The following is a 26,461-nucleotide window of genomic DNA, read 5'->3' on the forward strand; positions in this document are numbered from 1 at the left end:
AAATCATGTCAGAGCAATTAAACACCAGCATATAAGCATTGCTACTGAAAGTCTGTTATTGTGGCTGTAGACGTTAACTGTCCGGGTGCAGACAAGTGGGTCTATAGATATTTTTTTTGCAGAAAAGAACTACATGATGACAACACTATGTCAGCAGTGACAGTAAACAGTACCATTTAAACGGCTAAAAGCTTAATACACTTCCTTGGTCTGTTGCAAAGTCTTAATATAATTCTCTGTAGATTCAACAGAAGTGACCCTCTTCACAATGCTACACAATGTTCCTATAGAAACACCCATTATGACCACTTTAAGGTTGTGAGAAAGTGTCTGTGAACAGAAATTGATTTTTAAATAAGAATCATTTAAATTTGGGAGATTGTTTGTTAATGGCCATCTTGGCTTGAATAGAAATGCAGGCTGTTTGAATTAAAAATCAAGACTCACAGAGAGATCAGTGCTTCTAAGTATGCGCGTCCCTTTTGCACCATTCACTGTTCTCACCGCGTGCATTGTTCAAGACGAGGATTAAATGTTATTGGATTGACTTCAGTTGACGTGGGCAGACATTGTTGCGCTGGAAAGACTCAGGCCTGGATGTCTTCCCAGGTCAGCATGGACTCTCTGATGTAAGCGGACGTCAGTTGACACCAGAATTAACAAGGCATGCAAACAACACACGAGAACAGAAGGACAACGGGGACGGCTGACGACAACGGCATGCCACGATTTCTGCTAACAGCTTCATAAGTCTCTTCTTTTAAAAGAAAATCACATTCCTCCCTTGGATTAATTATAATATTATGTAGAGTCAGCACTTATTTCACCTTTTAAACCTTTTATTCGACTTAAATGACAGCAGAACCACACAGTGTGCACTCTGTTTTTGTAGCAGTGGTCAAACACGTTCCCCTCGAAAGGCCTGCAGGGATCACACCATCACTTGCCAGTTCATTGAGGCTGTTTTCTCCAAGCCAACAGGGCTTTATCTGCAGCCTAAAACGTTAAGGCCTCTCTGTACTCTTCCTGACCGCTGAACAGATGACACAGCCTAACGTCACAGTCATGTTAAAGGGCAGCAAAGTGTCAGAGTATGCTTTAAATTCCTGAACACAGAGGACTAGAGTCTGACCTTTGGCCTCTGGCAATCCTGCCTGTACAGTTCAGCACACACAAATCAAAATAAATCTTCATTTTCTGTTCCGTGGAAAGCAACAACTATATTAGTGATCATTTAAACAGCAGTTTTAATCAGTTTTTATTTTGTTTAGAATGCACATGCTTCTCAGTAATTTCAAAAAAATGTTGTCTTGTCAGGTCAGTAAAAGTTGCGATGACACATGAGCGCGAATGTCACAGAGGTCAAGGCGTGTGCACCTGATTTTGCAGGCAATAGCTCATAATAATCTATGAATGGAGGAATTAATCAGCAGCAAAGTCTAGCTTTAGCCTCCTTAATAAGTCTGAGTAGCTGCGAAGGAGACTCTGTTTGCATGGGATAGGGATAATCCTTTTAGGGAGTGCTTTACTGGGAATCACTCAGTCATCACTTCCTCCCTCAGACTGGGAGAGCTCCTCAGTGTTAGACAGGATCCACATCTGATCAGAGTCACAGGCTCGATCATAGGACTCGGCTCTTGTGGGATACACGCTGATTTATCATACTCGCTAAGAGTGCTAAGAGATATCTGTGCTTCCTTCAGGGGGGTGGGGGGGCCTGCTGGGTTTTAGATTGAGCTGGAATCATGATGGAATGGTTGAAGTCACCGTGCAAACATCTGATGTCGATGAAAATCAGGGCGTATGTGAAGGACTACTGCAAGAGGAATGGTCTGCTGACACTGTCTGTCTTCGCTGTGGTGACCGGCTGTGTGCTGGGATTTTTACTCCGATCATTCAACCTCTCCACACAGGTAGGGATGGATGGAAAGAAAGACATTCAGCCAGAGGCTGAGTAACTGGATTTGGATCTTCTCAGCTTTGATTATATTAAACTACACTGAGAATAGTTGACCCAACCTAAATGAGTTGTTTCAACTGAAAACATGCAACCAAATAAATTCATCCACTAATTTAGGTTAGATGTACCTAAATGATCTGATTCCTCTTGCTCCAACTTGATTTGATGTATAGTCAGCTTAAAGTTTCCAGTGTTTCAGCTTAAGTACTTGGTTTACCTAAAATCTAAAATACAAATTTCTCATTAGATTTATTGTTTGCTCCTTTTCTTTAATCTGAAATCCTACTTGAAGAAAAACAGAGAAACATGGATGTCTGAAACTTAAAGCTAAAGGACTACTCAGCATAAAGTAGAATACCATTTCTTTTTTAAGGGACAGAGGATCATTTCAAATAAACAGAATAAAGAAAAGCTGCCTGCTTACCCAAAGGGGAAAAAAAATCAATAAAATTCATTCCAAAAAGCACTTTATTTCAGCTCAAATACACTTTTTACAGCGCAATTCATCTGGACGAGACGTAACAGTCAATCCGTCCTCCTAATTACCTCCGCCAAGGAGGTCATGCGATCTGGTCCGTTTATTCATTTGTCTGTCTGTGTGCGTGTCTGTGGACAGGATTTCTTGGAAACTACTTGTCGGATCTTAATGAAATTTTCACCAGAGGTGGATCTTGGCCCAGGGAAGACTCCATTCAAATTTTGTGTTGATCCGGTTAAGGATCTGGATTCTGGATCCGGATTTAGATTTTCCAACTTCGTATCATCTTCCCTTGGCGGAGGTCAGAAATCTCGGATTGCTCTTGTTTGTTTTGCACTGAGGCTGTAATCGAAATCAGTTATGTAAACGTGACCGTGGAAGCAGGGAAAAACAGAAAGTCACCTCAGAAGAAGAGAAGGACTATTTTAGGTGACTATAATCTATAATTTTCTTTTATCGAATCCCGTCAAAAAAATTTCAGGTCTCTTTAAATAGCATGTGGAGTTGGCCAAAGTGCTGAACATGTTATAAGACAAAAAACACAATAACAACTTGCTTACAATTAACTTGAATTAAGCTTCTATTAAATGCCCAAAACAAGACAAAGACTAACTATTTGCCAGATCAGTTACTAAAATAAAATAGCTATAAAATGCTAAAATATTGACATAATCTAAAGTAATAAATAAGTCACTAAAAACATCTGCTATTGTTGAGTGTGAATGGAGGATTGAAGCAGGATGAAGCTATTCTCTGACTAAATCACATCGCATATATGTAATGAACCCACAGAGATTCTTTGCACCCAATTCTGCAGTTTCCGTCTAGATATGAGGAGTTTTATGAGACTTTTTGACCTCAGTAGTCTACTGGATTCCCAGGTTGGTTCCCTCTCACTCTTCAGAATAAAATGCCACAATTTGCTCTGTTTCAACCCAAAACATGACTATAGGTCAATGCTGTACTAAGTTAGCTTTCACCAGAGGCTAAAATGTGATGCAGGTTCAAAAGGTATATGTAATTTATAAAATAACATTATTTTATTTGTCATTCTTTATATTTCATGATTGCTTTTTCCCATCAAAGGTTTCCCTTCTGTATTCAAGAACTACTTAAGAGCTGTACAAATGTCTGTTTCGAGACTGCATGCATCTAACTTTAAGTCACTGTGATGTAAGATACTTTAAGTGGAACAAGCAGCTTATGAATTTTGGCAGAGACTGAATTAATGATTAGTGTCCAGTGTGTACCACATTGTACTTTTGACCGCTGGCAGCAGCCGCTTTAAATGCATGACCTTCTCATCTCCGAAAAGAATCTGTGAAACATAATAAAACTGCTTTGAACTTAATATTTTTCAGAATTAACTACATGTGATTTATACACTACTAATCATTTCAAATACTTAAAGGTTTCACACATAATTGCACTGGTAATATAGCATTGTGTCCTATCTATCGGGACCTTTCTGTGGTGCAGTGAGTCCTTAGGAGACAGAAACTGCTACACGAACTGTTCAAAAATCAAAGATATACCCGGTATCAGCTTTATTTAGTTGTTTCTTTTCCCCACAGGCCAAAATCTACTTCTCCTTCCCTGGAGAACTGCTGATGAGGATGTTAAAGATGTTAATTCTGCCACTCATCACCTCCAGGTAAGAATCAGCTGAGTGTGTTGGACCAAACTCAGCAGAAAATGACAAGATTTTATCATTAGGGGAGAATTTTCCTTCAGCCCTGAGAGGACTGAGGATCACTTGGTAAAGATTTAATGCTACATTCAGACAAGGTGCTGAGATGCTGAACTCCATCCTTGTCTGATGTATTTGCTTCAAATCATTTCCTCCTGCTTATTGACATCTGGCTGATTTTAATATAGAATAGAATAGAATAGAATGCCTTTATTGTCACTATACACAAGTACAATGAGATTTAGAGCATCTCCATCAGTGCAAGATACATGTAATAAAAATCACAAAAAAGGATAAGTTAAAACAATATAAAAGAATAAAAAGTGCATGGTCAGTGTGATATTGCACATTAGATTAGTCCATATTGCACAGTAGACGGTTTTGAGGTAGTCTTGGGGGGGGGGTTGGAATGTCAGTGCATATTTGAATTCAGAGTGGTGATGGCTTTTGGAAAGAAACTGTTTTTGAGTCTGTTTGTTTTGGTTCTGATGCACCTGTAGCACCTTCCTGAGGGCAACAGGACAAACAGGTCGGAACCAGGGTGGAAGTTGTCCTTGATGATGTTTCCTGCCCTTTTAAGGCAGCGGAGGTGTAAATGTCCATCAGGGAGGGGAGGGGGCAGCCGATATGAGACATCTATATTATGAAAACTTTAGCATCTACACCTACAAAGTGAAAACGATCACTAAAATAACCCTCCGCATATAATAAGGTTGTAACAGCAATTTTGCAACTTTCGTTAATGCTTTTTACGTTGTTTTCAAAGCAATCAATCAATACACCTCAGTAACATCCCTTAGTAAGCTTTAAAAATCTAAATTGCTTATTAGAATGTTTGTGAAGCGAACAAGCAAATCATTTTTTTTACTTAATAGTTGACCAAAAACAAACCTTTTTTTCAACTGACTGACAATCAGTTAGTATTATGGCACCTATATTTTAGAAACTATATAATAGAAACATTTTACAGCTATTAAAAAAGAGTTTAGCGGTACAAATCACATATATACTACTTTTCCATCCAGTCTTATGTCTGGCCTGTCCGCTATGGACACGAAAGCAAGCGGCCGGCTGGGAGTCCTGACCATCACCTACTACCTATGGACCACCTTCATCGCCGTCATCGTCGGCATCGTGCTGGTGCTCATCATTCACCCAGGCACGGGCTCAGAGAAAGACGGTCACCATGCCAGTTCTGGGCCTGTTATGACCTCCGCTGACGCTCTGCTGGACCTCATCAGGTTAACATCTACACAGACACTGAGGATCGCCACCATTCAAGTATTATTACCCACTGAGATGCCCTTAAGAAAGGATATCGAGCAAGGACTCTGACTGTAACTGTCCTCTGATGTTATACAGTTGCTTCTTCTGTGATGAAAAAGGCTAATAATCTACAGCCAGACTAATTGGCACTTCGCTAACCATCAGTAAATTCAAAGTACAGCTAATGCTGATGGGAATGTCAATAGCTTCTATTGTGTCATAATGACAGTTTTACTAGATGAGGGCACTAAATGGATGATTTATGATTCACCTCAAAGGGGACATGAATGTCTCCACAACAATCAGTGCAACAATAGTCACGAATATCAGCCTCAAAGTGGCTCAAGGGATCAGCAAGGTCAATAGGATTAATATTAGTGAGGTAACCACGAACATAAACACAAAGTTTACCACTTTCCCATTTACTGGATGTAGGGATGTGTCACTGAATCAGTTTAAATTCTATATACTGGTGGTGGTAAATGAAAACTACCATGAAAGAATGACAAATTTCCTGGCAATTCACGCAATAGTTGTTAAGATATTTCAGCATAACCCAAAGTAATGACCAGACCAGAACCGCCATCTGAAAAGCACCGCAACTAACACGAATAAAACAAAATGATCTTCTTTCAGTCAATGTGTTCTTCCTCTTAAGCATTTTAGTGGAGCAGCTGCACAGTATTTTGGTACGACGACTTCTCTTTCAATAGTTTTTCTTAAAGAAAACTCCCATTAGAAACTATATGAAGCAACAAGTCCTCAAATTCATACGAGAGGTGTTTGCTCATTTTGGAAAAGGTTTGAAAACTGGAAAATTGCATGTACCTCTTTCAGCAGAATTGACAGAATCACATCCTATCATAGGCTTTTGCGGAGATCTGATTAGTGCTGTCAAGGATGAGGATTTGACATGCAATGCCCTTTAAAAGCTGGTGAAAACCAGTACGGACCAATTAAACCCAGTAGTGATCCAGTTCAGACCTTATGAACTCTGGAAGTCCACAGAAATAGGAAGCCGTCTAATCACAAAAGCTCCAGGGATCAGTTTGATCCTGGGAGCTGACATAATAGCATCCAGAGCAAAATAATAGACAAAGCAGCTTCCGGAAAATGTGGTTTCCTCCGAGATTTAGTGCAATAGCATGAGCGCCTTAAATTAAACTGAGTCAAAGGTGAACACTCCCACACAGCAGTTTGGCTAAGAATAGGGAGACACTTGACTGTGATCTGTTAAGCCTGAACTTTCTCAGAAGGTGCTGATTGAAGCAGCAGTCTGATGTGTGTGCTCAGGCTTACCGCAGGGCCATTCATGTCCGAGATCCACTAATACCTTCGCCTTAAACCTGCTTATACCGAGAGCAGCGGCGAGGTGTGCGTTTCAGTCCTCTGACGTGTTTGACAAACTCGCTGCCTGTGTCATTGACGTGTGCTGTACAAATGCAGCCCCAGTGCACAGTGCAGGATGATCCCGTCCACCCTCCAACAGCGTCAGTCTTTCAAAACCTCTACGTTTGTTTTCACTGTCATTAAAATACATATAATGTGTATGTTAATAATTCTATCTAATTACAACAGGAAAGAAGTGCAGAAAATATTTATAAATCATTTGATTGAGTAAAAGTTGCATTTTAAGTATTTCATTGAAGAAATGTTATTTAACGTTTGCATTTTATGGGCGAAACAGGTCAAGGTGAAGCTGCTTTTAATTCGTTTTTACACATTGTTACATAATTTTCATTCATAATGATGCATTTCAGTGTTAGAAGCTGATCTGTTTTCATCTATACATCTCACCAATGTAGTAAATAACGGCACATAAATACCACTGCTTATGCAATTAAAAGTCCAACTTTTTAAACAGCTTATGCTTTGAGGGATACTTCATATCTTATAAAAACATGACATTAGACTATGTTTTAGATGCCTACAAAGAAAACTCATCATAAGGTTAGTGGCTATTATGGAGCTTTCGATTGTATTGATATTGATTAAAAGATGTGTAGAGTTCAGCTACTGTTTATTTAAGTATTAAGATCAAATTTTCTCAGCACCTAAAGATAATCTCATCCATGTTGATTTAATATATCAATAGGAAGTGGACTTGATAGGCTTTGGCAAATCAAATGAGTCATATACAAATAAAAAAACATAGCTACCATGTTGTAAGCTATTTTACTACACAGACATATAATCTGATTTTTTCCCTCTTTGTTGTTGATTGCAGAAACATGATCCCATCAAATCTAATTGAAGCCACTTTTCAGCAGGTGAGTGGATAAAATCTGACCAAAACTGTCCATTATTTAAATCCATGACATCCGTACATTAACAGATCCCTGTGGTTTGTTTCATTCCAGTACCGGACAGACCTGGTACCGATTGTGCAGAACGGCAACGTAAAAGAGTCCCAGGCCAACTATGTGTACGTCATGCCCGACTACCACAACCCTCGCTTGGGCCACCCGGTGTTTCTGGAGATCACCCCTGCACCCGACATCAAGTACAAAATCGTCCCCAGCACGAGCAAAGGCATGAACGTACTGGGCATCGTCATCTTCTCGGCCACCATGGGTAAGATCACGAAACTCTTTTTTGTTTCAGTGTAATTGCACCTTTTTCTAATACAGCAGCAGGGTTAATAAATTGTATCCTTTTAAAAAAGTCAATTAATTGGTGGCTATGAAGGCTACCGTTGCCTTTATCACATTATACACAACTTTTGGATTTCCAGGTTACCAAAAGTCTCCTTGGTTGCTGTTTATCCTGCTCCAACATGTCACTTTTTGACGTTTTTTGTGATATAAATCTTATCATTTTGGTTGGAAAGTGATGCATTCAGCTACTCATCATCCTTTATTAATAGACAGTGGTGGGAAAATTATCATTATTTACCTGAGGAAAAGTACAAATGTATTATCAGCAAAAAAAAAAAAGAAGCTAATTTTACTGCCGTAGATGGTTTATATGGTGAATAAATTACTTTTATCCAGTAGAATAAAGTTGTTTTTTGTTATATTCAGACTCTGCATGTTGTGGCAAAGTTTGGTTTTGTTGCAACTGATTATAAATTCAGACTATTCAGGCCTCAGAACTGTCACAATACATTATAATCATCCCTTTCCCCTCCAGACATATTGTTCAGAGCAAAGGTTTGTTAACTCAACTTTTTAAATGCTGCTCCTGTTGAGGTCATGGATTTGGGACAGTGGTTGCTTTTCCTACGATCTCTCCTTGACATCAATTAGTGCTTGTCTTCATGCGTCACTTATCCCATCAGACGGGTCGTTGTGTTCAAGGATGTTGTCGCCCTGAATATTCAAACGGGGCTGTAGTGCAGCAAAGACGACGGTTTCATTGTGCAGCAGAAAGGACGTTGTTGGTTCATAGTTTATCATTTGCATGTTTGTTTGTTTTGAACATGATATAAACTATGCAACCAAACTCCTTAATTTAAAAGTATTTCTTTGTGCGTAAAAAGGAGCATTTGGTTATCTTTTTCAAAGGGCGCCAAAAAAGCTGCAAACAGCCCTGTGTTAAAATGAGAGTGAAGTGGAACGAACAAGGCTCTGCTACACAAATTCTGCTTTATTTTATAGACTTTTCTGTAATATTGGTGTAATAAAACAGGACAGGGGGGTGTGACCCTGTTCGTTAGACAATGTTTGTCCATTAGAGGCTGAAAGCAAAATGTTTGGGAACCAGTTTTGCTGTTGTCATCTATAAAATCCTAGAAATGAAAGTCAGTCATGAATACCACTCTCAGATAAATGTCCTGGAATAAAAAAGTACAATATTTCCAATGAAATGTGACCAAGAATGAGTAGAAGTACAAGCTAAATCTTGAATTTTTTCAATTTTTTCATATTATTGATAACCAGTCAACGGGGTCCAGCAATGCCATACAGCTCCTATTCATGGTCTACAAATGATTATTAATGATTAAGTAATTAGTTGTAATCTTTTACAGGGGTAAGAAAGTAGTAACCCAACTTACATCCACAAACACGTGAGCATGTGTCCTGTCTGTTCTCAGGCCTGCTGCTGGGTAAGATGGGAGAACGTGGAGCTCCTTTGGTCAACGTGTGTCAGTGCATCAACGAGTGCGTTATGAAGATCATTAACGCTGCGATGTGGTGAGGATACACTCTCATTCACACACACACGCCCTTGAAAGTGCGTTGCTGCGTCACGCACTTACATCCAAAAAAAGACAGACTACACACAGTCCAGAGAGCAGATTAAATCCAAAAATGAATGTCAGCGACTCAAGTGCGCAGCGCTGCCGTCTGAAGTGTACGTCAGGCTTTATACTGATGAGCTGATGAGTTGATGAGCTCCTGGATTACCTGTGTGTGAATGGTTCAAAGAGGAAGCTTCAATAATGGGATTAAAAATCAAACATACAAATGCAATCGGTTGCAACTGTGAACAACATCACGCCTAAAGTATGTGAACGCTCCGGAAAACAGTGTGGCCACCTGTACTTTACATTCATGCAGGATTTCTGAACATCTAATTCCAAAGCAGTGAACATTAACCTGCTGCTATAACAGTCTCTGCTGTTCTGGAGCCTGAAAGCAGGGATTTGCTCCCATTAGGCCACAAGAGTATTAGTGAGATCAGATGATGTTGTTAGACGATGAGATCTGGCTCAGAGTTGGTGTCTCAATTAATCCCGAAAGGATGAGGTTGAGGTCAGGCCAGTGAACTTCCTCCACTCCAAACTCAAAATGTATTTGTGGGGACTTTTTAAATTTCCCTAAAATGTTGTCATTAAGTGTCAAGATTCAAAGTTTTTTTTTTTGTTACATATCTTAACAATTAAATGTTGAAATGCATTGTGGCATACTCATTTAGTTATTTGCGATGAAAAACAACAACTGGAATTCCAAACGAAATATAAAGGTTAAAATTTTAAAGTTAAAAATGATAAACATACAAGTATGAAAAAGTTTAAATGTATTTTCTGTGGTGTCTCAGAGGACTGTACAGAATTATGGGCTATTCTGACAGCACATTGTCTTTTATATCATGGCACATTATAAAAATAAAGTAGCTATAATTGATATCTAAATTGTACATAAACATAATTAGTTTTATCTAATTTTCGACTGTCTGGTCTGTTGTTTTGTTTCACTCTCACTGCTCTCATAGGGTTTTCAGCAAGAAACTCAGCTTTAAAAGTCCAGAAAGTACTTAATGATTTGGTTGTGAATATAGTAGAGCATTTACCAAACAGATTTCTCCTTTGGAAGCTGGTAAAGCCCAAAAACAGAGCTACAAGAGAATGAAAATAGCAGTTACTCGGATGAAAATGGAGGAAAATGTGATATATTAATGATAAAGCATTTGCTAAGAAATGCAAAAGGTGATATGTCAGAACTTGTGTCTTGTGCCATCAAGTGCTCAAAAAGATCAGTTATAGCAGGTTTAGGATTAACTGGAGCGAAAGGTGCTAGTAACAAATCATGAAAGATCAGCTCCAAATCAAAATAAATGGCAGGGTCTAGGGTTAGGGTTAGAAGAGAAAAGAGGAGAAAACCAAATATTTCCATCTTCTCCATCATGCAGGTACTTTCCCTTTGGCATCGTGTTCCTGGTGGCTGGGAAGATCCTGGACATGCACGACCCCGCCCATCTGGGGGAGAAGCTGGGGATGTACTTCATCACTGTGCTGTCGGGGCTGTTTGTTCACGGCCTCATCCTGCTGCCTCTCTTCTACTTCATCTTCACTCGCAAAAACCCCTTCCCCTATATCAGAGGGCTGCTGCAGGCTCTTGTCATTGCACTGGCTACTTCTTCTAGGTAGGAGAAGGCAGATGTTTCAGTTTGTAGATGTAGCCCAGTTTGTGTAGAATATCCAACTAGTTTAAATACATATGCTTTGGACTTAAGCCTGTTGATTGACCTCCTTTCATATCCTTGGTGCTCTTTCTCTGCAGCTCAGCCACGCTGCCCATCACCATGAAGTGTCTCCTGGAGAACTGTGGAGTCAATCGGCAGATTGCTCGCTTCGTGCTGCCAGTGGGAGCGACCATCAACATGGACGGGACAGCCCTGTACGAGGCCGTGGCGGCCATCTTTATCGCTCAGGTCAACGAGTACGACTTGGACTTTGGCCAACTAGTCACTATCAGGTGAGAAAAGAAAATGTTGTAGTCACTTTCATCCCCTGATAACTTGTAAAATTTACACCGCTAACGTTGTAGCGTCTGTCTCTTCAGCATAACAGCAACAGCAGCCAGCATCGGAGCAGCTGGGATTCCTCAAGCAGGTTTGGTTACCATGGTGATTGTCCTGACCTCTGTGGGGTTACCGCCTGCTGACATCTCCCTGATTGTTGCCATCGACTGGGTTCTGTGAGTCCCACTAAGAGCTCCTCTATTCAAGCATGTCTTATTGGAGATACAGGAGCAATCTGTGAATCATTTTTCCATCTTTTTCTCAGTGATCGCTTCCGGACCATGATCAATGTTCTCGGTGACGCCTTAGCTGCTGGGATTATGGCTCATTTATGCAAAAAAGACTTTGAGAAAACAACCACAGCCGCCACCGCTGCAGCTACTACTCCTATAGCCAATAATGGAGGAGGCCCCCAAAGGGTAAGAAGACTGGTTTCTGGTTGTTTAGTTCAAAGTGCTGATGCATGTGTGGGAGTTTGTAAAACTTCTAGAAACTTTGATGAATTTTTTTCTTCAGCATTAAAGATTAAAAAGACAAAATTTTGGAAATCAAGAGCCTACATCCCGAGAGTCTTTCGTCATAAAGCAAAGTCATGGACAAACATGATTTGGGTGCTAAATGACAAGTTCAGGGGTAGAGGAAGTCATTCAGTTCTCCAGAGTGTCTGCACAAAACTATCTGTCTGATAGTTAGTGGGACATTTTATTAAAAACAACAAATGTAGTTTGGCTAAAGAATGGATCACAAAATCACCACAGCTGCACTATAGTAAAATTTCTAATGGTTATCTGTACCAAATAGTTGTTGACATGTGCTTTTGTATGTGTTTGCCACCTGCGTCACCAAAAACTCTACTTTCTGTGGTTTAGACAGTCACATCTGTCCCACACAGCAAGAGCAAACACAAGCACAGTAATTCAGATCTGATTGGAAATATAGTTTAAACAGAGATCACATTGCCTCTATAAAACACTAAAAAGCCTGCTAGGTGGACAGAAGTGATAGAGAGATGAATATGAAACATGAAAGGAGTAAAAGCAGACGAATTCCACTGGCTAAATTCACCCGTGCATCCTGTGGGCTGATGTCTTCAAAATAATGGCAAGTTTTTGAATCCATAATTTGTTTCTGTCATGGAAATACAGACAGGTGACAAATTAAAGTAGAAACATGAATGAAAGACGAGAAAAACAAAACTAATTCTGTTGATTTAACTCAGGTGCACTACATGGTATAGTTAAGCAATGGACACATAATCATGCTCTGTGGTATGTATAAATATGCTGTGAAGGCCCAGCTGATACTGACTTTGTATCAAGTGTCTGTGGAAGAGGTTTTATTGTTAAGGTGCAGATGGCAGGAGCTTCAGTCACAAAGCCTGCTCAAATGATTATTTTCATAGGAACATTTGCTGCAAAGACATCTGCATTCAAATGTATGAGGAAATAAACACGGTCGGGTTCATTTGCATAAAGTCATAAATATTCAAATGAAGATGAAAGCAAACTTCAGAGCCGTGCAAAACGGCTCAATGTGTTTTTTCCTGGCAAGATTTGGCTCCATGCATCCACTCAGAAGGAATGGTCACTGCAAATCAATACCAAGTTGTTCTGAGTGATCACTTTTGACCTGTGATGAATAATTTCTGTCCCGAAAGGAGTGGACTCTTTGACCAACAGAGCAAAAAGGGTCACTGAGGGATTTGAGCATGAAAATGATGCGAATGACATTCTGTAGCCTTAGCAGTGAACAGATGTCAGCTCAAATAAACACCAAGCGGAGATTTTGGATCAGAAATTTCTGTACAAATAACTGCTTCTGTTACTGTTCATGTAGAACCACGTTAAGTTTTAGTAAAGAGCTAATTGAATTTTCAGAGCTTTTAAATAAGTCATGATACTAAGAATTTTACAAAGGTTTTGCTCCAGTTCTTACATTTTGATCACATTATATTGCCACCTTAGTCATCCATGTTTTTGAAATCATTTTGTAGCATTTCTTTCTGAATAATTAAATCAATTCTTGCAAGAGAGAATTGACATTCTCACTTAAAAACTTTAACAAGAATCAAAAATGTTGCTGATGTTTATATTGGGCCAATTGTTCAACATCATTTTTTCATTTGTTTTCAACAGTTTTTTCATGGAATTCTACAAAGCAGAAGTCCTTTCTCACAAACTCCACTGTTTTCTTTGTCTTCCCTACAGAGAGACACAGTAATCTCCTTTGGCAATCAGAGCGTGGCGCTCTCGGACGCCCCTCTGATCGCTCATCGCTGCGATTACGTGTTCGAGGTGGACGGAGACAACGTGCTGGAGAAAGCTGTGCCCTGCTACAACCTCTGCCAAGTCTGAGATTCCATTACATGCTGGACATGAAGGGATACTGCCTTCTACCGCACATTGATTCACATCTAAAGGCACAACTTGAGGCTCTGAAAGTTCAGCGGGGCTGATGTATGGTTTCTGTCTGAAGAAAGAGTAAATAGTGGTGTCAGGGACGAGCAGCTCACATGTATTTTGCCTGTGCCATGCAGAAAACAGAAACCTACTTGATACTGTATGTCTCCACTCAGTTTTGACTGGATGACGGTGGATGCAATGAAATGCAGTGAGTTTCACAAGTAACCTAAATCTAAAAGCACACGCTAGTGTCTCATTGCACGTGCACACTTGGTGATGTGTTGCAGCAGCATGCATTAGATGGAGATTAGTGTTTAACGGTCCTAATGAAGTTTGCTGGCAGGTTTGACCTCAGTCAAGGTTTTAAATTGCCTTAACAAGATCTCAGTTTTGACAATAATGCTGAGAAAATGACAGACTTGAAAGACAGACAAGGAGCAAAAGAATAGTAGCTTTATGTTAGACAAGGTCTCTATGGATATATATTAAGGTGACATTAACAAACACACTGACATACTCCAATCATACAGAAATCCCATTAAGACGATCATTCATGTTTTTATACCTACGCTTTTAATTTTGTGTTGATGTTTTGTAATAAAAATCTGCTTCACTACAGTCATTTGAGTGATTTTGTTTGTTCAAGCCATCATCTTTTCTGTCAGTCGAGATTTTGAGCGATTTTGCTTCCATTATATTTTTTTCTTTCAAAGTAGATGAAGGAAAATGAGTTTCTTTTCTCACTCAACCCCGAAATCTAATCTTCACTACCATTTCTATATACCAGACTTCATAGCTTAATTCTAATACATATTCTGAATGTATTGAAATAAATACATATTCTTCAGGTTGTATGTATATATATATATATATATATATATATATATATATATATATATATATATAAATCATACGTGTATTCATTTTATAACATTTTGTACCAAAAACACAGCGAAGTGTGTGCTTTTTCTTGGATATATTTTCTCAATTCTGCATTAATTTAACAGAATATCCAGAATCCTCTATATTAAAGCATGTTAAACACAACAAGGATTTTAAAACTTACTTATTCAGCATTCAGACTTATTCTGGAAATATAATTAGCTTACATTTACTTCGACAAAATCTCATTAGCATCAAACATAGAATTTCTGAAAACCTATAATGCAAAAAGAATAATTTTAATCTACAGGACTTTCATGGTGATATCCATCAAAAATGCTACTCTATTCATTTGTAGTGTCTTCTCTTAATAAGTAATTATGCAAAATGTGATATTTTTTAAAAATATGGGGCCTTTGTTTGACATTTCTGGAAAGCTTTGGTTAAAAAAACAAACCCACTGATCTACATATTTGTTTTTAGGAGGAAAATAATCATACAATGGGGAAGGTCTGGTTGAAATGTCCCACTTTTGCACCACAAAGTGGGAGAAATATTTAAAGCAAAGTGAACACATCTGCTGCAATACAGAAACAAAGCACAATTTAAAACCACATGCAGGATTACCGCTGCATCTCTTGGTGGTTGTGTCTCCTGAGGTAAAGCACGTCATCCAATAAGAGCCAGGTTGGAGGTCGATCTCCAGCTCCCTCAAACACCTGGGCCTGTGCGTGACTCTCAGCTTTATAAATAAAATGTCGAAGCATCAAGCATTCCTTAAAGGACACCCTCTGTGGAAGGGCAAAAGGCTAATGCTTTAAATTGTCAAACTTTGCTGTCCCCTAGCTGCATTACTTCTGTGTGCAAAAACGCCAAACAGAAAACAAATGCTGCTGCTGAGACTTTTTAAAGCCTTGGTTCAGGTCATCTAATTGATAGCATTGGAGACCACATCTGCAATTGTATTTTTCTGTCTATTCAGGTTAAAACACCATTTTTTGGAAGCTGTGAGTGGAAAGTAAAACAGCAAAGAGGATGTCAATGATGGTGAGGATGCCACAGGGAAGACACCAGCATGTCTCCCCCAGCTGGCATCACAGAGTAATAACAGGGGCCTGTAGCAGTGAGCAGAAAGTCAATCACCCCATAAAATTTTAATTGAGAGTCGTCGAGCCTAAATATTCGTTTGTAATTCTTAAAAGCTGCATCAGATAAGATGCATGCATCAGATGCTATAATATCTGCTCTGAATATGGAGTCAAGCATGATATAAAGTATAATGCTGCTAAGAGTGCAGTTTTAATCTGCCGCTCTGAAGGGGACAAAGATTTGCTCTTTCCAGACTTTTATGTCTGACCAAAGGCTCAGTGTCTGCAGTAAAATTAAGTACCTGGGACACTTCATCACAGACCGGCTTTGTGATGATGATGACATCAATCGACAGTGTCAGCTATTATATGCTCAAGCCAATATCTTGGTTAGAAAATTTCACATGTGCACAGAGAATGTTAAAATACAGTTATTTAAGACCTACTGTTCACCTTTGTATACTGCCCCACTGTGGTGTAAATACAGGAAAGGCACAATTCAGAAACTAAAAGTTGCCTACAATGATGCTTTTCGAATCCTGCTGAAAAAGCCCAGGTCGAGCAGTGCCAGCCTGCTGTTTTGTCAGGCTCATGCAAACTCTTTCTTTGCTCTGATGAGAACACTGACGAACAGATTTTTAAGCAGACTGGATGACTGTAGGAACACTCTTGTACAGACTCTGGTCGATCCATGTCGTAGCGCTGTCCGTTATAATTCACCTCTGTGGAAGCACTGGTACCAGTGCCTTTTATAACTGTGTCTGTTTCTTTTTATTTGTTCTTTTGTATGGACCTTGAGTTTGTTAAATAAAATAAATAATAAAATAAGAGTGGCACATATTGGTGACAACAGTGTTGCATCAGCTAAGACAAAAACATTGCAAGAATTGCAAGTTAAATAATTTTTTAAAACATAAAATGATAAATTGAGGCAGCATAGAGGCTTCCGATAGCATTTCAGCTGTAAATGTTGAGAAAAGGTGCTGTATAAACACCCTGTCAAATGCTAGTCGGCTTTGTGATAACTATGAATAAATACATTTGTTTATATTAATATTTGTGATGCTAGACACTAATGTAATGCACTATTGCAAAACAGAGTTAAAAATACTTAAACACTAGTGTACAGTACATGATCAGATAAAGGCCAGTACAAACTTCGTTCCTTAACCATGACAAATGCTACTGTGGAGCAAAACAGAAAATATGGTCACATCACCCTGTTCATGCAGATAATCATACATTCGGCTTCTATCATAAAAACTATTTAAAATAAATCCACAATAAGCTTCTGAAGACACTTCCATTTTTTCCAATTCTGAAAAGCCACCATATTTTTATTGAAATGATCAGATGTTAGAAGACATTTAATGGACTTCAACTTAGTGTCAAGTGTTCAGAAATCAAGAAAACAAAAAGAAAATCCATTAAAAACACTCCAATAAGTATCAAGTACGACCGCATACACTGTCAAATAAATAATTGCGCCTCCTCCGATGTAAAATACACTATTTCCACTTATAAATTAAGGCGGAATGCAGTTTATTGTGACTGCCCCTAAAACAAACGTACTTGCATTTTTCATGCAACTTTAACAACTTTTAACTAAACTGCTGAGAAAAACTAAGCAGCAACATGTCAGTAGAAAAAAAGAAATTATAAAAAAAGAGATGACAGTCCAAGACTATTAACAAATTTCTATTACTTGCTTTGAGCAAGGTGTGAAATATTGCACAAAGGTAAGGATTGCGACACAAATAGAATGTGGAAATACGAAGTCAAATTCACTCTTAAGACCAAACTCTGAAGCTTGTAATGGGAGCACTTCTCCAAGACGGGCCACACAGTTTAAATACGAAGGTGAATTATTGCTGGGGGGGAGAAAATAGTTTTTAAAGTCAATCCTGAAAAGTGTGATCATGTTGTGCTCGCAGGAATCTATTTGGAGCTCTATGACCGAGTATTCTGCTTAATTTCTGATGAGATGAAACCAGAACAATTACAATGTTGCATCTTTCACCACCTTAAACTGCAAAGCAACAAATCACTTTTTTCACAATTAGATGAGCTTTGTCATGCCAAAGGCCTTGCTTTAAATCGATGACCTAATAGTGTTTAAATGAGCAGCTAAATAAAGTCGAGTCCTTGCTAGTGTAAAGCAATGTCCATGAGACACAGATCAGAGCAGTGGGTTTGGGACTAAAAGCGCTAACAATGTTTACCAATTCATCGTGCTCAAATATGACACGTCGTTAATGCACAATAAATTTGGCTCCACTTACGATAACTACACTGAAGAGCCAACAATTTACTCTGCATTTAGATCACCGTTCATAAACAGCCAGGTATTAAAAGGTGACATACAGAGTGACATGTCAAATAATAAGCCAGACATCAAATGTGTAACTGCAGAAAGGCAACTGAAATACTTCAGTCTGCAAATCTGGTTGCTCTTCAGCGGTTTAAATTTCTTCAACCATCTCTGAAATATCAGCTTTCCTTGCAGTGTCTGTGCAGTTTAAGTAACTTCAGTTCATCTCAACCTACATTGGTCCATATGCTGCTAGCCTTTGGCCTGCCTCAGAAGTTAAAAAGCTTCCAATGGAGACGCTTCTTTTCTTTCTGTAACAGCCTGTTTTTGCTTGACCCGGCATCTTTCTTCAGCCCTGCAGCTTTGCGAACTCAGAAAAACAACAGAACAAAACTCCAAACCAAATCTAAAAAGGTAAATAAAAAAGGAAAACCAAACAAAACTTTCAGCAAAAGAAAACAAAATTTAATGGTTTTACGTTCAAAGTGAAACAACCAAAACAAAAGAAAGGAAGAAAAATAAAGCAAATCTAAGCTGAAATCAACAACAAAGGCCATTAATTTCTCTCCAAACTTGAGATAAGCACTCATCAAAACAAGTTTGTAGCCGACACTGTAACAAATAAAAATGTATGCTTCTACAAAGGAAAAAAAAATCCAAACAAAAAGAAATTAACTCAAAATGAAAGAAATAAAATAAAACATATTGGCAAACAGCCAAAGTGATGTTGCTCTCAGTAAGTATCAGATATAACCTTAGTACCTCCTCAAACAAACAAAAAAAAAAAAGACATCCAAAAAGGTCTAATTTTGCCTTGAGAAAGAAAAACTGTTCTGGGGGTTAGAGGATGAAATCTCTCCCTGCCTTTGGTCCATCTTAATTTCTTACTCACTGACTGGGTTAGAATTTCAACAGGACTCTCCTGGAATACAACTCATAATAAAAAGACACTTTACACCGGGATAACAAAACAAACATTCCCCTCCAGAGCTCGTCGAGTTTAAAAATGTTAAACCTGGTCAGAGGGTGAGCAAAAGATTAACATCAAAAAGACTGATATTCATAGCAACCTAAAACAGATTGTTTAAAAGTGCTTTGCTCTTAGATTGAAACAGCGAGTGGTTTTGAAACGTCTGCGTCCGCTGGATGATAATTTAAGGCATCTATTTCTACATATGACGAGGATCCGGGACAGAGCACTGCTTTTCCAAACTGAGACGACCACTGGCTCTTGAAAAATATTCTTCTTGCCTGTTTTTAGTCAATAAATTATCCACTAAAATGTTGACGCTTGGTAGGGCTTTTCTAACGCTCTGTATGTTCAGAGCACTGCTAAGAACCAATTGTTTGTCTTTTTTTTCTAGCCCTCACACATGCAACACATACATTTCAGCTTTTGAGATAATTTTCAGTTATACTTGGGGTGATTTGAGATTTTTTTTCCTCTTTGTCACTCTCCCCCAAAATAAAAACTGTCCTCAAGCCCCAAGTGAGAGTATAATAATGGAGGGAAAAAAAGAAAAAACAACAACCTGGACACTCTTTTAGACAAGTACAAAGGTGCAGAAGAGTGAACTTCTCATTGAAACTTTGAATATGCTAAAACCCAAATTGGTGTGCCAGACTTTGCAAACTCAAACTTCAGCTTTTCTGCAACAAAAACCTGGCACGGGTTATTTCCTGCTCTCCTCTACACCTGATTGTCCAGACTTTTCTACTTGTGGCCCTTGCTGGTCTTAAAGGACACTTGCAGTATCTTGTCTCCGAGCCGGTAGCCGTTCAGGCTGGCGATGGCCATGGCTGCCTCCTCGTAGTTTGTCATGGTAACGAAGCCGAAGCCCTTGCACTTGTTGGTGTTGAAGTCTCGGATCACCTTGACGTTGGTGACGGCGCCAAAGGGACCGAACATCTGCCACAGGATGCTCTCGTCTGCGTCCTGGCCCAGGTTGTAGATGAAGATGCACCAGCCAGAGGTGGAGTTCCCTGGGACGCTCACACCTCCCATGCTGCCCATGTGATCAACGCCCATGGGTGAAAACCTGAAAGCCAGAATGTTTAGTGTAATTGCTGCAACTAAGAATCACTTTCATTATCAATAAATCCCTCAATGACTCTCTCAATTCATTGTTTGAGTCATAAAATGTCAGGAAACAGTAAAAATGTGTCAAACAGAATTTCCTAAAACATAAAGTCGACTCTTGTGTTCTCCTAAAATATTTGAGCACCCCTTTAGGTGATTATTTTTCTGCCTTTTATAGAATAATCATTTCAGCTTTAATTTACCTCTGTTATATGTAACAAAGACTGGATTTAAATATTCACAGCTTGTCTCACCTAAAGCGCTGTGCCTGGTGGTGTAAGGGCCCTCCGAAGCGTCGGGACTGGTTGTGGTAGAGCTGAGAGATGAGCTGCGTGTTCTTCGCCTGGTTCGGGTTGGCAGCAAACTTCACTGTGATTGGCTCAGAGGCTCCCGGGGGCTTTTGGCCATTCAGGTTTTTGACAGCTTCCTCAGCCTCTGCCCGCTTGTCAAACCGAATGAAAGCCACCCCGCGGGACACACCTGGGGACGAGAAAGCAGCTGGTGACTGCCCATCTTTACACGAGCAACACAACTATGCTTCGAAATGAACATAGCTGCGTTTTGTTGGCTATTTAAATGAATTTGTAACACCAGAAAGTGTCACTGTATTTTTGAAAAGCAAGGAAGTCATTCACCTGTCGTACCTGTGCCCTGATCCGCAAGTACCCGGGAATTAATGATGCGGCCATAACGTGAAAACATATCCTCCACATCCTTCTGGGTCATGGACTTAGGCAGGCCGCTGATATACAGGTTAGCATCCTTTATTGTATCCGAGCTGGGCCGTGCATATGAAACCTAGCAACGGGAAGCAACAATCGTATGATTAAAACACATATACGTGGGCACAAAGAAAATACCAAAAACAACTATGAGAAGTAAGACTACAACATCTAAATATTTTTGGAATTTACAGAAGCAGATATATTAGGTGTTTTACAATCAACTCATGATCTGAAAGGTTCTGTCAATTACTTCAAAATATACTGGATTCAATAAAAGAAAAGTAAATAAAATAACCTCTTCGGACAACTGTTGCCTAAGTAGTTTTAGACATTAAGTCATTGGTCTGAGCAAAAATGAATGGAGTCAGAAGCACAAAAGAACATTAAAGCAACAAAAGAAATGAAATCAAACTGATCAAAAAAGTACTTTTGGGGGGAATTAAATACATGAAATAAATTGAATCTGACAGAATGTCAAATAAAATAAAGAAAAATAAATTCAAACTCAACAGACATGTCAGATAGGGCAGTAAGTGAGCTGTAAAAGCAGTATCACTTCCTCGGGCTGACATGTACTAGCTAGTTAGCGGACAGCACAGGAGCCACAGGAGAGTTATATGACATGACATCTTTGCTTTGAGAATTGTAGAACACCTTGTTGCACGTTACCTTGATAGTTTTGGACTGTAGCCTTAGTCCATTCAGTGTACTGATAGCTCTGTCTGCATCACTAGGGTTAAGATAGTTAACAAATCCGTACCCTAAACTGTGGCCTAGAGAAAAAAAAAGGAAAACAATAAAATAAAACAAAAAAACGTTGTATAGTTCAAAAAAATCTGCAAACAAATAAATATTAAAAACAAAAACAAATCTGAACATTGCATGCTAGGCTAAAACAAACAAACAAAGAAACTGTCTACAGTTAAACAGGGTTGGACTGGTTGGAATAAAATCTATGGTGGTCAAAAACGTTCAACAAACTACTACCCAATTTGAATCGATTTGGGATATTTTTCAAACAAAAATTACATTACAGAAACACTGGGGACAGAGGAGCCAGAAAACAGGCCGTTAGTACAAAGCCTGCCAATGAACACAAAGTTATCTGATAAAAGTGACAGGCCTAACAATTAGCTAAGTCATGAAGCTGAACCACCACTTCTATTTTCAGACGCTGTTGTCACACCTTGTATGTTTTTGCTGAATATGTAAAAGGAGTACATTTCCATTTAAAGCTAAACCTTGTGTTTAAAGCGTCCATCTGTTCTGTCACATGTCTTACTGCTTCACAGAGGGGCATACCTGCGACTTTATCTCGTATCAGCTTGGCAGACTCCACCTCTCCGATGCTGCTGAAGAGGCTCCGCAGCTCATCCTGCGTCATGCTCTGAGGCAGGTAGTTCACTATCAGGTTGGTCTTGACGTCCTTCCCCTCGTCCCCTCCCATGTGGTCTTCATAACCGTTTGACATGTCATACACCTCCTGCAGGTCGGCCTGGTGGGCGGAAAAAACACAAAGCGAGGTTAGTACGCAGAGTATACGGAGCTACAGCTGAAACAAGGAACTGAATAATCGATTAAAACTGACGGGAAGCAGACTGGTAACTATTTTGACCGCTGGTTCCAGCCTGTAAATTGAGACGACATGTTGCTTGTCTTTTTACAAGACTGCAGAGTTAATATTACTTCAAGTCAATACAAAAATGCAAAACAAGGAAATTCTCATGTGCAAATCCTGTTATTTTTTCTACAGGTGGAATGTTTTTGTTGAACATGATAAAAAAAACTTCAATTTGTCATATATTACACAGAACATGTTTAACTAGATTTGCCTCTACCCCACCACCTCAAACAACCCTCATTATATAACTGATGCAAAAACTGGAGCATCAAAACTGAAAAGATATTTAACACATTTTCCTCTCTTTTGTAGAACCCGTTTGTGGTTAAATTCTCCTCTCTGAGGAGTCAAACAGAGGAACCAGGGACTAACCTTGGTTCCTGCACAATGAAGCCTCAACTCCAGAGGAATTTCTTTCCAAACATTCATGAAACTAAGGTGCAGTTTGATGTTTGCCTGATGGTCGCTACCTGGCAAAATACTGAAGACTGCAGTGACTTCAACTTGTACCATTTAATTCATATAATAATCAGTAATATAGTCAAGTTTTTTTTAATTTATTGTAGAAAAAAAAATTAGGTTTTGATGTCTCCTTCCTGGCGTGCTTAAAAAAAAGAGGGATTCCATGTGATTGAAGTAAGAAATGAGAAGCTGCAATGACAAAACCGTAGTTTTTTGTAACTCGTGTCTATCCATCTTTCATCCACTCATTACTTCCAACACAAACATCAGCTACACCAGAATACAAAAATACAACAGATGACCGAGTTACTGTTTCGTCAGGTTTGTGAACCTGATTTGACTTTCCATGTCCTTTAAATGCAATGAAAATAATAGCATGAATAAGAAGCTTCAGTTGCTAATTTACTTCTTTCAGTTTCATGGTTTCAGGAACTTTTTTTGGAGTGTCCAGAGAGTGCAATTACAGTTCTCCAAAGAAGAGCAGAGGATGAAGTCGTAAAGGCATATAATTCTAACTAATTACATTACCCAAGCATGTGCTGGCTTTGTGTGCATTTAAACTGCAAACTGGTTTCAAAGCAGTGGTTTACACAAAGCCAGCACAAAATTTAAAAAATGCAATATAAAGTAGGTGAGTAACTCTTTCATCCCTATGATTATCTCGATCACATGTCAGTATGTGGTAAACTCTGCTAATGCGTTTAAGGTCTCTAAGATTAGTTGAAATAACAATGCAAAGCGCCTGACATGAAAACACTTTATAAAATCTTGCTTCTGCTATCTGTTCAGCAGTATGTGTCCCACTGGACACATTTGCTGGCGAGTGAAACAGGATCAAGCCTGGAATGGGAACCAGTCCAGCAGTCAACCTGACAGAGGTCCATTCATGCCAGAGAAGGATTGTGATTGTGTATTCTGGTGGGTAGGATGCACAGTGAGGATGAATGAGAGTTCTGTATTGAACCAGTAAACATGTGCATAGTTGGTGGGAGCAGCACTGCATGTGTGTTTTAAATTTATCTTCATGCAATCTCACATTTCATGAACGAAATTATTAGTTCCGGCAAATTGTAACAACCCACTGTCTAGCTTTCCATATGAAGTGAAACATTATGAGGCTGCACATTTTCCACAGCGAAGGGTCTTTAAATATGCACTATGACTACCAGGAATTGCACATTCAAGTCTTTGTCAACCACCCCAGCACCAAACATATTTGATCATAGTGCTAACAGACAGGATTGCTTACTGCAGAAGTGCTTGAAAAGAGAGATGGGATTTAATACTCACTTTCAAATACTTATTGTGTCCTCGACGAACTGCCATGAAGACACTTCACTGCTCCTGAGGCTGGGTGGAGATAAGACAAAAACCAAACAATGTGACAAACAGACTTTTGTTCTGAAGAACGCAGCATTAAGCAAATATCCACCGAAAGAGAATTAAATAAAAATGTATGTGGATATTCCATTTGGTTCTCAGCTCTTCCACACATTATGCACAAAAAAACTCAAGAAATTGTTTCGATAATTGTGTATATATATATATATGTCGCAGCTTAAATGTGGTTCTGCTTTAAATTCTGCCTGAACAGCCTGAAACTACAACAAAGGGACTGTTCTTGGTTACTATTAGCTCCACTGCCTGGTAATCAATGTGTCCAGTTTTGTGCAGAATTGATTTCTTACATCAATTCCTGCGTGGTGCAGCCGGACAGCATTTCTGTAATCAATTAAGTGTATATCATCAGCATGGGCCCATACAGTAAAAGCTGCTTTGTGTGATCTGCAGTATTGACTTTTACTATTCTGGATTGGAGCTTTAGACAGTACAGCTAAACATGCTGGTCAGTCTCATGTGATGTAGAGGGTAGACCAGCCACTTCCTCTGATCTTCACCTTTTTATGTAATGGTAATTATTTTAATGGCATATTAAATGTTGGTTTTAAAAAAAAACTACTACAATCATGGTAAACGTGGAGGGCACAACCCTGCAGAAGAAACATGGACTGTGAGGGGGAGACAAGCTTACTGGATCACCACAGGGCTAATTTGACAGAAATGGCAAAATAAATACTTGCAGTCATGTCTGCAGTAAAGAAGTATCCCTGACAACAATAGCAGTATATCTCTGCACAATCAATACAAAAACGCACCAACCAGTAAACATTTACATAGACACGGGGCATGCTGTGATGTTTTAATATAACGGTGTCCCTGCATTTTAAGTGAGTAGAAATTGTGAAAAATTGGTTTAGTGTGCTCGTGGTTGCTATATTGGAATATAGTGAAGTGGAGCTGTTGTAGCTGAAGGCTCGAACAGCGTTTGAATAACTGCAAAGTATGAAGGAAATATGAGATAGCGTCCACACAATATGATCTAGCTGACTTGAAAACTACTACAGAGCTGAGTTATTCTGGCTTTCCTGAAATCACAACCTTCCCTTTTAGATGTCCACACGTTTCTATTAATGCTCAACAACACCACATCAATTCACGACACATCTCCCACTCGGAAACGTGCAGAGGCCTGATTAGCATTACTCTCAATTACTAGCATCAGCATGCTAGCGAGCTGCATGCTCTCCGTCTTCTCTGGTTAGAAGGACAAATATTCTGCTCAACTGGGCTCGACAAAAAAACAGATAATAATGCAGCTAAAGTGGACTAAATGCAAACTAAGAAAACTTCTATGGATACGAAGAAAAAAGTTTGTCTAGTGGTGTGTTGCTGACTACCTAATGGAAAGCACCGCGACCCTATTTTTGGAGAGCGTCAGATCAATGCTTCTCCGTCCCCGCGCCTAAACCAGAGCGGCCTGCTAACAGGCCACGGAGGCTAATGCTAGCCGCCGCTACCGAGCGGCTCGGCGGGCCGCGAGAGCAGCATGGCAGCCATTTGGCGAATCTTCAAACACCGAAATATACACAGGAGAGGCTTCCTTGGAGCTTTATCGGCGTTTATCCTCTCACCAGCTTTTTTGAAGTCAGTTGCTGTTCCTGCTCTCTTCTGCTATTTCTGTCCCTTCTTGGCGACGTTCACTTCCCTCCAAGTCAGCCTCACACAGCGAAGAAACCGAGAAAGAAGCTACGTAACCGGCCACGCCCACCCGCGTCCTGGAACGGCACGCCTCTGCAGGAGGGAGCGTACTGCACATGCACGGTCTACACGCACTGCAGAAATGAAGACAAACATGCATAACAAAAATATAAATGCAAAGACTTTGTAAATTGGTCCGTGTAAATTTTGGTAATTGGATTTTCCGTTCTAAAGCAGGTATTGAAACACCAAAAACGAGTGGTTATTTGAT

At 39.4% G+C, this 26,461-nt stretch overlaps 2 protein-coding genes and 1 gene segment (V, D, J or C); 1 reads left to right on the plus strand and 2 right to left on the minus strand.

Moving 5' to 3' along the window:
- LOC127533691 (Ig kappa chain V region Mem5-like) overlaps positions 1-26,461 on the minus strand; it is a 63,359-nt gene that overhangs the window by 18,291 nt on the left and 18,607 nt on the right.
- On the plus strand, positions 1,697-14,604 carry slc1a8b (solute carrier family 1 member 8b). The gene is given in 11 exon segments (XM_051947356.1): positions 1,697-1,913; positions 4,013-4,092; positions 5,154-5,369; positions 7,622-7,664; positions 7,755-7,968; positions 9,431-9,530; positions 10,969-11,333; positions 11,336-11,534; positions 11,622-11,756; positions 11,846-11,999; positions 13,788-14,604. Coding segments are annotated over 11 exon segments (1,821 nt in total). The 5' UTR covers positions 1,697-1,745; the 3' UTR covers positions 13,935-14,604.
- On the minus strand, positions 17,254-26,256 carry elavl1a (ELAV like RNA binding protein 1a). 2 transcript variants are annotated; one of them, XM_022218917.2, is made up of 7 exons: positions 26,124-26,256; positions 24,442-24,501; positions 22,371-22,563; positions 21,738-21,841; positions 20,988-21,141; positions 20,598-20,823; positions 17,254-20,302 (listed from the first exon to the last, which is right to left on the minus strand). In XM_022218917.2, exons 2-7 carry the CDS (start codon positions 24,475-24,477, stop codon positions 19,978-19,980), a joined length of 1,038 nt encoding a protein of 345 aa, XP_022074609.1. In that variant the 5' UTR covers positions 24,478-24,501; positions 26,124-26,256; the 3' UTR covers positions 17,254-19,977. The 2 variants fall into 2 exon arrangements, with proteins under 2 accessions (XP_022074609.1, XP_022074608.1); XM_022218916.2 differs by having other exon boundaries at positions 20,979-21,141.

The sequence above is a fragment of the Acanthochromis polyacanthus genome, chromosome 1, assembly GCF_021347895.1.
Source record: "Acanthochromis polyacanthus isolate Apoly-LR-REF ecotype Palm Island chromosome 1, KAUST_Apoly_ChrSc, whole genome shotgun sequence".
Lineage (NCBI taxonomy): Eukaryota > Metazoa > Chordata > Actinopteri > Pomacentridae > Acanthochromis > Acanthochromis polyacanthus.